At 46.1% G+C, this 14431-nt stretch overlaps 2 protein-coding genes across 5 annotated transcripts in view; both read right to left on the bottom strand.

Annotated features, from left to right (window-relative positions):
• Positions 1 to 5146, bottom strand: part of GNAI3 (G protein subunit alpha i3) — a 47171-nt gene extending 42025 nt beyond the window's left edge. Inside the window, exon 1 of the mRNA XM_005542465.5 lies at positions 4904 to 5146. Coding sequence (XP_005542522.1) covers positions 4904 to 5021 — 118 coding nt within the window. The 5' untranslated portion in view covers positions 5022 to 5146. The remainder of the gene's footprint in view (positions 1 to 4903) is intronic.
• A 1338-nt stretch (positions 5147 to 6484) lies between these two features.
• Positions 6485 to 14184, bottom strand: GPR61 (G protein-coupled receptor 61). 4 transcript variants are annotated; one of them, XM_065548416.2, is made up of 4 exons: positions 14103 to 14184; positions 9411 to 11633; positions 8373 to 8435; positions 6485 to 7018 (listed from the first exon to the last, which is right to left on the bottom strand). In XM_065548416.2, the coding sequence occupies exon 2, from the start codon at positions 11026 to 11028 to the stop codon at positions 9673 to 9675; it is 1356 nt and encodes a 451-aa protein (XP_065404488.1). In that variant the 5' UTR covers positions 11029 to 11633; positions 14103 to 14184; the 3' UTR covers positions 6485 to 7018; positions 8373 to 8435; positions 9411 to 9672. The 4 variants fall into 4 exon arrangements, with proteins under 4 accessions (XP_065404488.1, XP_045221738.1, XP_045221734.1 ...); XM_045365803.3 differs by having other exon boundaries at positions 8357 to 8435; XM_045365799.3 differs by having other exon boundaries at positions 6485 to 8435.
• Between the last annotated feature and the right edge of the window lie 247 nt (positions 14185 to 14431).

Here is a 14431-nt window from a genome sequence, read left to right on the forward strand (position 1 = left end):
AGGTGACGGGCGCCTGTAGCCCCAGCTACACGGGAAGCTGAGGCAGGAGAATGGCGTAAACCCGGGAGGCGGAGCTTGCAGTGAGCTGAGATCCGGCCACTGCACTCCAGCCCGGGCGACAGAGCGAGACTCCGTCTCAACAAAAAAAAAAAAAAGAAAAAAGAAAAAAAAAGTGACTAATGCATTTAAATAAAAGACACAAAGAATGACAAGTGCTTATAAAACACAAAGCTTTTCTTCCCCGAGACACAAGATGCATCCTCACATGAAATGTAACTGGCTATGAACCTTATCCCAAGTAAATGGAAACATAATAAAGGGTATAATCCTATAGGAGGATATAATGTAATGGCATGTTTACCAAAGGGCAGTCTTATTCTCAATAATAAGCATATTCAGCCAATAATATGCAGCGATTTAAATATAAATAACTAACTGTATAATAAACAGTTCAAGTAAATAAGATGATTCCAGTTCTCTGCATGCAACTGGCTTTTTGCCATACTACCACCAGCAAATCCCAAATAACAAAGTATTTTTTTAAGTTTTCTCAGAACCTGCTAAAGGAAACTATCAAGAAATGGAAATTCAGAGAACAGATCATTCAACAACTTACAAAACTAAATATCTTCATTAGTATAGTGACGAGTAAAAAAAGAAAAGGACTAACATTTAATTCCTTTCACCACAAAAGGATATTAAAATTATTTGAAGATCTTTGAAAACAGTATATTAATACGGAAAATAACAAAATAGCTGTCTGAAAAACCTCTGAAAAAAGTAGCTAAAATGGTAAGTCTCACAATCATCATTGACAGAAGTGACCACTTACTATTTTTTATTTGCTAGGCACTAATGTGAAGCATTTTACATGCATTATCTCATTTCATATTATGAAACATCATCTCTGCTTTACATATGTAAAAATTATGATTCTTATAGTTAAGTTACTTGCTCTGGGTCTCAGAGCTAATAAATGGAGGTGGAACTTAAATTCAGTTTTGTGTGAATCCAAAAGCACTGCTCTTATCCATTATACCAGTGCTTCCCAACCTTTGTCACATGATGGCACATATTAAAATATTTGTAAGGCTCACTGGGGTGCGCTGAAAGAGCTTGGTGAAAAAAAATTTTCTTGCTTGTCCTGGGGTCAAAACAAAACAAAACAAAACCCACACACACAAAATTTCTTTTTATTATGAAATTATGGCATAAAAAATACAAAGTATTACAGATGATATTAAATATAAAATTGGTATAAATTTAGTATTTATACCAAATACAATTTTTTCAAATTACCAAATTCATGGTAGGGTAGGCACAGTGGCTCACACTGGTAATCCCAACACTTTGGGAGGCTGAGATGGGAGAATCATATGAGACCAAGCATTTGAGATCAGCCTGGGCAACCTAATGAGACCCCCATCTCTACCTTTTAAAATAGTAAATAACCAAATTACCAAATTCAGGAATTTTAAAGAGGAAATCAAACCAAAGACGTTCAAATGTAATTTCAACTGCTGTAAAAGTTTGAACTTCTAAAAATGATCTAAAATTTCAATGCTATAAAAAATTTGTAAACAGCACACCTATATGCCATCCTAAGCACTGGAACATTGGTTGGGAAGCTTTGCATAGTATTTTTTCAACAGAATGTCATAATTAAACACTAATTTGATATACCTACCAAGATCTTTCCAAGAACACTTTTTTTTTTTTTTTTGAGACAAACAGTCTCACTTTGTCAGGCTAGAGTACAGTGGTGCCATCTCTGCTCACTGCAACTTCTGCCTCCCAGGTTCAAGCAATTTCCTGCCTCAGCCTCCCAAGTAGCTGGGACTACAGATGCACAACACCATGCCCGGCTAATTTTTGTACTTTTAGTAGAGATGGTGTTTCGCCATGTTGGCCAGGTTGGTCTCGAACTCCTAACCTCAGGTGATTCTACCAGCCTCAGCCTCCCAAAGTGATGGGATTACAGGAATGAGTTACCATGCCCAGCCCTTCCCAAGAACATCTAAAGGAAATTCAAACCAAAGGTTATCAAAGGAAGAATTACAATACTGAAGTGTCTGTTAATAATCTGGCCCACACTAGCTTCTTAATTTGGTACAATTTCCATAATACCTACAATCTGTAACATTCATTTTGACTTAATAAGAATAGCTAATCTTCATGAAGCTAGTACTATGTGCCAAGCTGTGTTCTGCTTTACATCATTATCATATTTAATCCTCACAGCAATCCTAGAAGTAGCTCTATTTTCTCCATTTTAAAGATAAGAAAACTGAGGCCAAGAGAAATTAACTTTCCCAAGGCTATAACTAGCAAATGGGAATTAGGATTTGAGGCAGTCTGACTTCAGGACCCATGCTATTAATCACCATGTTAAACTATACCCCCATAAGAAAATATATCATGTGCCAGGAGACACAAGGGTAAGTAGATAGATCTCAACTTAAACTAAGTTCCATAGTGATAAAGTAAAAACGACTTGCATCTACAGCAAAGGAGATATTATTCAGGAAAAAGAAAACTGTATACTGTTTTGGGTACATTTTGCTTACAGAAATAGCATAGAAGATAATTTTAATTTTCTATGTGTGTTATGATATGGCTCAAGCAAGAACATATGTTTCTGCAAACTATTTGAATTTCTGGATTTAACTTGCTCAAGAATATTAAAAAAAAAAACTTACTTAAAAAAGAATGAAGATAAAAATTGAAAGCAAATATGTTTAGTACTTTGATTTTTACTCACTGCTTACTCAGTTCCCTAAGTCATCAAGTGTCTAATTCTGCTTTTAATTAAATGCACTATTTGTAAAATCCTGAATAAAAATTCTTCTAGACATATGGACAAGTTCCGCCTGTCCAAATTGTGCCTGCCTAATCCCGCCTTTTGGAAGAAAGTCTCAAAAGTTTCCAACTACCTTACAATAAGCTGATGTCCTGAGGGTATCTCTGTTGGTCAGTGTAAATCAAATCACTCATAGAAGATGAGAATACATCTTTAATTTCATAACCAATAAATCAATAAAGAAAATGTTGGCCAGGCGCGGTAGCTCACGCCTGTAATCCTAGCACTTTGGGAGGCTGAGGCAGGCGGATCACGAGGTCAGGAGATCGAGGCCATCCTGGCTAACACGGTGAAACCCCGTCTCTACTAAAAACACAAAAAATTAGCCGGGCGTGGTGGCAAGTGCCTGTAGTCCCAGCTACTCAGGAAGCTGAGGCAGGAGAACGGCGTGAACCCGGGAGGCAGAGCTGTCTCAAAAAAAAAAAAAAAAAAAAGTGAATGCCCTAAATATTATAGTTTATATCAAATTTCTCAAAGGCCCCAAGGACCAATGTTCAACATTTGCTGGCTCAGGCTGGTTAACAGTAAATATTTAAGGAGCACCTACTATGTACCAGGGACCATGCTTATCTACCTGTTATACAGACAGTGGCAGTCTAGAACAATTTGAACTCGCATCTTCTGAAAGTTCAAGTATACAAACCGGAAGCTTAAGCTCCAATACATAACTTTCCCTTTATAGTATATCCAAAAAAGCTATTACCAGAGCTTCTGCAATCTACAACCAACCAAATACGTTAAGAAGAGACTACCGGGGCACTTAGCATGTCCTAGAGTACAAAATTAGTCTTGGGTTACAATGGTACATTCTGTTCTCTGGAGCTTTATACCACGAAAATTTAGCACTTCCCCTAAAGTGACTCCTTTTCCTCAAAAATCAATTGTTTTAAAAAGTACATTTCTATTGCTTACAGAAACCCCTACTCCTACTTATTCATCTCTAATGGAAATACTACCCTAGAAAATACTAATAATGAAATGTGGCTTGATTTATTAGTAAGCTAATGCCAGGATTCTTTGTATGATTTACTGAGCCTCTCAAAAATTTTAAAACTCATGTTGAGTAAAACACATCCGACTGCACAAAAAAAGCCACTTAAAACGACTATCAGATAATATAAACAGTAATTCCTGAAACCAATGGTTTTGCTTTGAAGAGGCCAAAATGGATACAACAGCCACCAGAAGTCTACCACAGTCTTTACAGTAAATATGTCCAACTCTGTAACTTATCCTAAGGTAACTATTCCAACTGCAGATCATCTATAGCAACTGTTCAGCACTCTCCAATGTGTAATCTCTTGTTCACTATATCTTCTGCTACAAACCTCAAACAAATCATTCTTTAAATTTCTTTAGCTCACACCATTTCCGATCCTTTTATAAAAACAGAAGGCGTTATAAAACCTTGAAAATAAAAATGATAGAAAGCGGTGGAAAGGTAGAGATGGCCTCTGCACCCAAACTCTTTTCCTTTATACTTGATAATTTGTCATTTATCTCGTCTACCTACCTTCATGTTCCTGGATAATCCAGGGTTCCTCCAACAGTTCAAAAGGCTCTCTCATTAACAAATGTCAACGTCCTTATGTGACCATTCTGTTCCAGTCTCTATACCATCCATTCAAGCCTCCTAGCTTTATCCTGCCAAAGAACCACGACGCTCCAATCTCACAAACCATTACCAACACGCTCCAACCCAATGTAAAACCTTCCCGAGTATCAACTCTTCCTTTATGAGCTTTTCCCATATTCCTACTCCCTCAATATCCTACCTGCCCATACTCCCAAGTCTCTCTGCTAAACGCAATTCCAGTCCGGAGTCACACCCTCTACAGCCTAATTCCCGCAACCCCAAAACCCCACCCCCCTCATCACGCCCTCTGGGGCCTCAGCTATGAACCCCAACACCCCGCCCCACACCCGGCACGCCCTCCAGATCCCTTTAGAGTCCTTTTCGTCGGCCCGACTAGACCCCGTTCAGGCCTTCCAAGCGCCTAGGCTCTCCCGACCACCACTCAGTCCCCGCCTCCAGCCCCTCACCGAGTAGCAGCAGCTTCACTTCTTTGGCCGCTTTTTCCCCGTCCTCCCGTAAGTTGCGGTCGATCATCTTGCTTCGCTCCACTGCCGCCTTGTCTTCGGCGCTCAACGTGCAGCCCATGGCGGCGGCGGAAGAGGGGACACCTGCCCGGGCTCACTCACACACCGCGGGAACTGCGGCTCGGCAGGTTAAGGTAGCGTCTACTGCTGGGCGGCGGCCCTCTCCGTCAGCTCCCTTAGCGCCCTGAAGAACCGGATATCCGGCGTTTACGACACTTCCGGCGACGCCCCGCAGCCTTCACTGTTTAAACTACTCTCCTCGGGGAGAGGAGTTGAGACCGAAAGCGGAAGTCACGGGGACCTGGCGGCTAGGTTGGGCGGCGCATCTACAGTTTCGAGGTTCTGTTAAGTTCACTGCCCGCCGCCCAACTTGAAGCCTCATTTACCTTTCGGCTACCTGATTTGGATAAATGGAGAAAAACCGGGGCCTCCAACAAATAATGCCCTCCCGCGTTCAAAATGCCAGTTTGGGGGCGGAGATGTCTAAATTAAAGCCTACATCCCGCGCGGGAATTTCTGCTGATAATTTCTCTGCTGTTAGAAAACTCCTTTGATCTCTTGCTCTGGAGACTCGGGGCCCCCACCTAAGTTTGGGACACTGCCTCTGTTGGGGTTGTATCGGATCAATGGAATGGGAACAAGCTGCCCGGCCTGGGCGCCGTTCACGTCTCACATCTGAGACCGTAACACCGACTGTGTTCAGGACCTTAGCAATATCTTTTTGCCCTCTCTGGCCCACTGACTCCTCTCAAAATGTCCCCTGGTCCTTATACCTTTCACGTTTTTTTGTGGGCTTGAGATTTGCTTAACTCCTATGTTGGCAAAAGGCCACATGAAATCACTAGCAGATACTCGATAACCTTAAAGTTAAGCCTGTAGTTCCTCCATAAAATTTCCATGCTGCCCTTCTCTTCAGTATAATTCATATCTTCCTACCTTAGGGTCTTAGAACTAAAACCAAGATAAGTCAACTTCAGTTCCACACCCTGAAACAAACCAATGCATCCTGTGAATCTCCTATTAAAATTTCCTGTTGCGATTACATACAAAAGGAGAAATTCTAGTAAAATTTGCCTCTCAGCCCTATTCTCACCTGAAACTTAAGTCCACTGTGAAAGCCCCAGGCCGATAGCATCTTTCACTAATAACCCTGGATACTGCGTGAAGGTAGTCGTAAATGAACTTTTCAGGCAAATAAGCCCATAATTACTATACATTCTAGGGAAGGGAACTCAGTCCCTAAAACCTTTCCCTGTGATTGTAAATTACTTTCTTTCTCTAATAGAATCTGAACTTGAGAATGTAAGGTCCCAACAGAGAGGGCTATATAGTGATGATTCATTAATTAGAAGGATTTAATTAGAGGATTAGAGCCACTTTAAAAAGCCTCGTCCACCATAACTCTTAGCAATGCCAATTCTTCAAGGTTTGAAAAGTCCCCCAGTCATTCCCAAATGACTGTTAGAATGAAAGGGACCGCTTTTCCATTATCAATACTTTTGGGGAAAAAGGGCAAGAGGAAAGGGAAGTAAAACCAATATTTATTGAGTACCTATTTGCCAGATATGGCTAGGTGCTTCCACATCCCATCTCTTAATCCTCACAACAACCCTGTGAGGTAGGTAATAAAGATCCCCATTTTTACAGGTGAGGAAGTAGGCTCAGAGAAATTAAGCAGCTTTCCCAACTTCACACAGTGAGTAAGTAGATCTCTCTGACCCCAGAGTTACCTTTTTCTATCATGCCCCTCTACGATATTGCCTGGGGACACCTGACAACAGAAAGTCTAAGGTTTTCATCTAGGATTGGGAGTTACCCCAACACCAGCAGGATGCAGGAAAAAGTAACTGACCGGATGGTTGCCTCAATCTGTTGATTCTTCAGTGAGTTAGCTCAGATTTTGTCCAGGAACAGCTTTCAGAGCCAAAGATTACGTATTGAACTTTACCAAGGCATCCTGGTGACTAGAAAACTCCTGGAAGGTGGTCATAGCAGAAATTGTTGGGAAAGTTCTCAGCATAATAAAAGAGAAATTTTTATTTCCTTCATGATCCACTCCTACAGGGAAAAATAAATGGCAAATGAACCCATGTATGTCAAACTCTGTAATAAACACCAGTGAGATCACAGTGTCAGGAAATTTCAGCCTGAATTAAAGATACCCTTAGTCTTAAAACTTTCTTCTTTGATGTATGTGAAGGAAGGGTTGGAGGGCAAAGTCAAAGGAAAAGGCAAAATAAATTAACAAAATGGCTGCCAGGCAATGTTTAATGCCCTCCCCTTCCCCCTCCCACCACATACACTCGCGTTTCCTCCTTCCATTGGACTCACACTGCCACCTGCTGGCAATGCTTTGTATCTAATAGCTGATTAGTGGTGTTGGAAAGAAGTTTTTTTCCCTGTCTAGGAATGATTGATTCCTCAGTATGCATTTATTTTAATAGGGAGGAGAGGTGAACATGTTTTTCAATCACAAACGACTCTCCTCCCTATATATACTATGTTTTTAGGTGACTTCCTCAATGTAATAGGCACTAGACTGGTATAATAATCTAGTGGTAGGAAGACAAACCTAGAAATTTTCCTACAACAAAGGGGGAAAGCTGTTTGCCCAGTTTCATTTAATTTTTTTTTTCTTCATTAGAGAGTTTCATTTACAACCCCTATGCTTTCTACAATCTGCAGGAAGCTTCCAGGTATGCATCTTGCTGCCATGGGCTGAACTCTCAGAAGTTAGAACCATGGACATATTCTCCAGTATATTTCTCAAGCACATTCTGTAGTGCTTTATCAGATCAAAGGTGCTTTGTGAAAATACAAGGTATCTCATCAAATTAGACTATGAACTCCTTAAAAGCAGTGACCACACACCCTGTGTGGGTCCCAGGGACTAGTGGGTGTTCAACTATTATGCACTGAATTGAACTAAAGGAGTCAATGTTGATATCAGTATAACCTTTTATAAAAATTATTTATTAACTGTTTAAAGGGGAGACTATCCCACTCCCACCAGCCCATTTCCCCCTTTGATGCTCAGTGAGCCAGGAATTTGTTCAAATGCAGACCACACCACCCTCTGGCCCTGCCTTGACCCTTTAGTGTTACCTGCTTCAATTGAGGGAAGTAGGATGGACAGGTGGTCCCAGATGGGTGTCCTGTCCAGTTTGCAATTATTCCCTCTTTGCTGAAAATACCACCACCAATACCAACCAACACAGTTCCTACAGTCTCAATCAATGAACAGCCAAGACCAACTCCTGTGCCCTCTCTCCAACCCAGTGCTGCAGATAGGAGAGAGATTTAAGTCTTTGTCACTGAAGCTAATTTTGAGAGCGATGAATGGGAGTAGGAAGGCATTTAATGGATCATGGAAACCCCACCCTTCCCATGCCCAACCTTAAGTCTCTTGTACCCGATTGTCCACGGGACTGGAGGTGGGTCGCTGCCATGAGGAGAGAGATCAGGAAAGCCAGTCCTGGAAAGAAAAGATTTGCAGTATTATTGGTCAGGCTGATTACTTGGCCTCTCTGTATCCAGCTACTTTACCAATTCAAATGCTAACCTCCACCCTCGCCCATCTGACCCCCAGGCATTCTAGTTCTTCCTCCTAAAAGAGAGGAAAGCCATCCTGCCTTCTTTTTGTCTCTGCTGAGATCAGGCTCTACCCTTGATCTCCTGTGTGCAGGAGAGAGACAGAAAAATAGAACAGAAAGGCTTATCCTGAAGAATGGGAGAAAGAGAGCTGCAGTTAGCTTTCCTATCTTCTACTCCATGTACCCTAATTTCTTTTTTTTTTTTTTTTTTTTTGAGACGGAGTCTCGCTCTGTCGCCCAGGCTGGAGTGCAGTGGCGCGATCTCGGCTCACTGCAAGCTCCGCCTCCCGGGTTTACGCCATTCTCCTGCCTCAGCCTCCCCAGTAGCTGGGACTACAGGCGCCCGCCACCGCGCCCGGCTAATTTTTTGTATTTTTAGTAGAGACGGGGTTTCACCGTGGTCTCGATCTCCTGACCTTGTGATCCGCCCGCCTCGGCCTCCCAAAGTGCTGGGATTACAGGCGTGAGCCACCGCGCCCGGCTTGTACCCTAATTTCTATTTTGCCTTGTTTCTGGCCAAACTCAGTAAAGGAATACACCCTACTGGTCCTCTCGTTTTAAAGAAATCTCAGGTATAAAACCAGAAAAACAATCTATTAACTCAAGTGGAAACGCTTGGCTATAGTTTAGTTCTTTTTAAACCTAGCAAGGAAATGAGAAAACATGGGTCATTTTCTTACCTTGCTTGGGTGCAATTACTGCCCTGGACAATTACACTGAAAAATAAAATATCCTAAATGGCCCCTAGAATAACTCCTAACCTGGCCTGCTGCCCTGTATCCTCCAACTCCTACCCTTAGAGAATTCCCTGCTTCTGGAAGCATGGAAATTTCACTGGTTGAGAGGCTTCACCTCACCTTTGTGACCCTTTTCTCTCGTCACCGTCTCACCATACCCAGGTTCCCTCCCCCAGCAGTCAAAGATCACAGCCAAGTCCAAGGCTTTTGCACACGTTCGTCCTGTTGACTCTGTTCCTGACCCAGGAAACACTAAGCAAAAGCTGTGTGCAGAGACCCCAGCCTCAGCCCTAGCCAGCTGGGAAAAGGTGATCCCACAAGGTGGTCCTTGCGATCATAACTGGCCCCTAGCCCCATATCCCTCCGAGTGTCCAGCGGCCCATCATGACTCCAGCCGGGGTGAGGGGGCAGGACGGAGGTAGCTGTCTGACATGATGATGTCGCTGGTGAGTTGCTGCTCCAGGAACTCAGAGGTCTCCTCAGCTATCTGGCCTGGGATTCGAAAGTCAACAGCAGGAGGCTCCTGCTTGGGGCTGGGTAAGGGTCGGGAAACCCAGGACTCAGAGGCACAGCCAGTCCCCTGAAGGAACTGCAGGAAATTCTCCTCAATGGAGCCCTCCCGGCTAGGTAGCCTCAGCTCCTCCTCTGGAGCTGGCTTGAAGAAGCAGACAAACTGCTTGCTGAGCTCCCCCCGGATCTGCCGGTTGAGACATCCATAGAAGAAAGGGTTGGAAGTGAAGCAAAAGTAGCCGATCCAGGTCACCACACTCTCCACCTGCCCAGTTGAAATGGGCTGAGCACTCAGGGCAACGTAGAGGTGGAAAGAGAAGTAGGGCAACCAACAGAGCAGGAACTGTCCCCCCACAGCCAGGAGAACCACTGCTGCTTTCCCTCCCCCAAACGTCCGGTGTGGAGTGGTCTGGGGGGCCCCCGAGCTGGTGACCATCGTGGAGCGGCTGCTGAGAGATTCAGAGCGTTGCCGGGGTGTCTCCATCCACGTGGGCAGCGGCCCGTGCTGCATGGCAGCCACGCGGGCCACTCGGAACATGCTGCAGTAGACCACAAGGATAAGGAGCAGGGGCAGCAGGAAGTAAAGGACAGCAAAGACCACCACAAAAAGCTGGCAGTAGGCACTGTGGCTCCATTGGAGTGAACAGCCTGGGGGGACACTGGGAGCTCCTTCCTCCCAGGTGACCCTTCCCAACACTGGCACAGAAGCCATAGCCAAGGCCTTCACCCACACACCCACCAACACAGAGGCTACCAGCCCCAGCGTCATGCGCACCTCGTAGCGCATGGGGTGGACCACGTAATAGTAGCGCTCCACATTGATGGCCGACACTGAGAGGATGGCCAGGCTGACAAAGCACACGCTCAGGAACAAGTAGAGGCGGCAGGCCACCTCCCCAAAGAGGGCGTGGTCAAAGAGGGCGGAGCTGGAGAGCATGGCCAGGGGCATGAGGGTCAGGGCAGCCAGCAGGTCCACCAGGCAGAGGTGGAAGACAAAGACAAATTTTCGGAGGGCGGGCGTCTTGGCAATCACGGCCATCACAGCGGCATTGCCAGCCACAGCAGTCAAGTCCAGCAGGAGCATGAAGAAGAGGGCCACAGATTCCGAAGCGACATCCCGCAGCCCCACCTCCGGGACCCCACTGGCAGTAGAGGGACCTGGGGTTTGAGGGACCCTCCCCAAAGTCGAAGAGTTCCCTGATGACTGGGGGATGGGTGAGGACTCCATGGGGCCGAAAGAGGACACCCAGGGTACCTCCTGTCACAGGCCCATCCCCCATCCTAGTCCAGTGACCCTGGGATGGCGAGCCCAGGCCCAGGCTTCCCGGTTTTGTAGGGGGCGCCTCCCACTGGAGCCTCTTGGGCAGGTTTGTCTGCGTACAGAGCGCCAGGCCAGGCAGCTGAAGGATTAGAAGCTCATATCCCCTTTCCGGCCAGAGGTAGCTCCAGGATCTGCCTTGGTGACTGCTAAGAAGCAGGAGACGTGAGAGGTACAGGAGCCTGACCCACTCAACACTTTGCCTTCGGAATGGCCTTCACCTCTTCCTTTTCCATTTCCTTTCTGCCATTCTCATTCTCCATACCCTTCTACCCTTTCCAGAACTGTTAGCCGGGGATTCTAAATCCTCTGTCTCTCCTTCCCAGGGTCCTGCTGATCTCTGGGATGGTGCCTCAGTTTTAGGGTTCCTTATGTAAATTTCCTGATTTCTTGTCTCCTCAGAATGGCAGGAGCTGCTGGGGAGTAGAAGGAGCACAAAATTTAGTTTCTAGTCCCAGTTCTGGGCATTACTAACTCTGTGAATCTTCTGAAGTTCAGTTTCCTCATAAATCCATCTGTAAAATGAAAGGAAGAAGACTTGCTTCACAACTGTGTTTCTGGATCCTGCGTGATTTTTTAATAATAATATTAATGACAAGCAGTAGCATTAATACGGCATTTTCCACATGCCAGGCCCTGTTCTCAGCACTCTACCTATATTAACTCATTTTATTCCTCACACAACCCTATGAGGTAGATATTATTTTTATCTCCATTTTGCAAGGGGTGAAACTGAGGTCTAGAGAGGTTAAGTAACTTACCCAAGGTCACACAGCTAGTAAGCAGCAAGGGCTGGGCACCTACCTGGGCAGTCTGGCCCCAGGGCAAGTACTCTTGCTCACTGTGCCATGCCATATGTGAAGGTGCCCTCCATGCCGGCTGGACTGTAATAGGCATCCAGTAAATAGTTGTTGAATTTCAGCTGTCTCTAAAAATGTCTCTTGCTGCTCTGGGGCTATCACCTGAGAAGGGGAGCTGTGCTTTAGGCTCTTTTGACATCACTACTCCCAGCACAAAGAGCTGCCACTTTGGGAATGTTGAGAAGGAGCAGTGAAAATAAAATGTCCCGGCTGGAAGGAAACTGGGAAGCCAGCTCATCCAGCCTCCACTGCTCCCAAAGCCAGAAGTCGCTTTCAAGCTGCCCTCCTCCACCCACTCATGAACTCTTCAAGGCCACTGTGTCCCTCTTGTGGGAAAGGAGCTGCTGCCAACTTCTGGCTCCTCAGATTCCCAAATCTCTTGTCTCTAGAGCTGACCCTTGGAGGATCCCTGACCAAGAACCCCCTTAGTTCTAGACTATTACTGCAGTCACGGAACAAAAAGTAGGGAGGAGGCACTGAGGTTGCTCAGTTTAAAAACCCATCATTTCTATGGCTGCAATAAAGAGGACCACATGGCAAGATGGGCCTCACCCTCCTCCACAGTTACAGCCTTATAGTCACCTTTGGTTTTTGGTGTTTCCACAAACCTTACACCGATCCAACTTCTAACATGCTATGCCTGCAATAGATGCTGGATACAATTTTGTGAATTGAATCAAACTCAAATTGATAGTTGAATCCCTGCCCCCTAGGACAAACTCCAAGAACACTCAGTCAGCCAGCTGTGTGCCAGCCAAGGGACTCTCTTGTGGAAAGGGTAGCCGGGGTTCCTGGACTTGAGGAAGCCCTAACTTTGAGCAACTGCCTAGAGACGTGCCTCTCTCTAGGGATACAGAAAGCTCATTTCACAGTTAACATGCCCACAGAGATTTAGGGTCTGCAGAGAAGATGAAGAGAGGGCAAAAAGTGAGATATCAGCTTCTCATAAGAGTCTACCAGGAAAAATGCCTGAAAGAAATGCTAGGAGAAGCATCCTTCCTCCTTACTCTCCATGCTGCAATTTACCTATCCCTTCTGCCTATGAGTGAAGCCCAGACGACGTGGTTCAGAGTCCCTCCCTGGTGGCTGAAGGAGGAGAGACCCACCATGTCTGGATGGACATCAAGAGTCCCAGACGGAGGGAAGCAGATGTGGTTTCCACGTGGAGCTGGAGGGATGCCATGCAGCCATGATGGAGCCCTGAGCACGAAGGCATTGGACATTGCTCTTTTTCATAGCCCCCTCAAGCTTGCCAGTGTCTCCACAATGACTCCTAAATGCCAGGACTCCAGTTTTTCTCTTAACAGACAGATCAGTGTATCTGGCTACTTGGCACTCCCTCACTAATGGACGGGGGCTATGGAGGGGAGGGCTGTGGTGTAGCAGTTTCATAGGTGAAACCAGGGTTCCTTACTCTTCTCTCAGGTCATATCATTATGCCTACTCCCCCAACAGATGCTTTCCTTCCCCCATTACTTCCTTCCAACAACACCCCTCTTACCTCCAGGACCTTCAGTACCTAGAAGGCTGTGCCACTAGGGCCTGAGATCTGGGCCTCTAGCAGGGGCATGGTCAAGTTACAGGATGCAAGATGTGCATAAGTGCCCAGCCCAAGGCCACAGAGGTATTGGGATTCACATGCACCTGTTTTCCAGATCCAGAGCTTCCATCCCAAAGACCTGAGCCTAGCCTTCCTTCCGACAAGAGCATGCCCCTCCTAAGCTAGGGAAGATTTCCGGGGAGCTACAAAACCTCTCCTCAGCAGAGTTGCCCACGCCCAGGACACAGTTGCCCATCAGCCTGGATGCTGAAGGGCCCATTCCTAGAATGTGGGAGACCCATCTCCATGACATGGAGCAAGACAGACCGGGAATGCTGTTTGTCTGCAGGATGTGGGTACTCCTGCCGGCAGGAGATGATCAACCCCCCAGCTCTGGGCTTCAGAGATGCCCACACCCCAATACCGCCTTTGGGATACCTGAGAGCCCATCTCCTGATCAAACTGCTCACCAGAAGGTAGGCAGGGCTGGTCCTTGGAAAGCCACCCTTCTATGGGGATACCTTGGCACTCACCACCAGGCCCTGGGTCTGGCCCCCATTCCTGGCCTAGTCGGCAACTCCTACCTTTGCTGAGCAGTCCCGGCTCCCATGTGATAGCTCCTCTCAGCTGATGCTTCTCCAAAGCTGCTGAAGCCTGAAGCACTGCAGTGAGCGGTGAGAGGCAGCCGGCAAAGCAGAGTGCTCCGAGAGCCTCTGGGTCCTAATGGCCTCCTGCTTCTCACCCAGCCCCTCAGAGTCACTTCTGGAGCAAAAAGATGGGCACCAATGTCCCAGGCAAGGTGCCGGGCAGTGAGCTCAACTCCTCTCACTTCTCCAGGCTGCTGGATTGCATCTCAAAAGTTTTGTGGGACCAGGTAATGATAGGTAGAGGAGACCCTCCTGACCAGCCTGAT

Source organism: Macaca fascicularis, chromosome 1 (assembly GCF_037993035.2).
Source record: "Macaca fascicularis isolate 582-1 chromosome 1, T2T-MFA8v1.1".
Lineage (NCBI taxonomy): Eukaryota > Metazoa > Chordata > Mammalia > Primates > Cercopithecidae > Macaca > Macaca fascicularis.

Excerpts from the sequence above, each read along its gene's own strand:
- GPR61 (XM_065548416.2), bottom strand. The coding sequence starts at position 11,028 with ATGGAGTCCTCACCCATCCCCCAGTCATCAGGGAACTCTTCGACTTTG.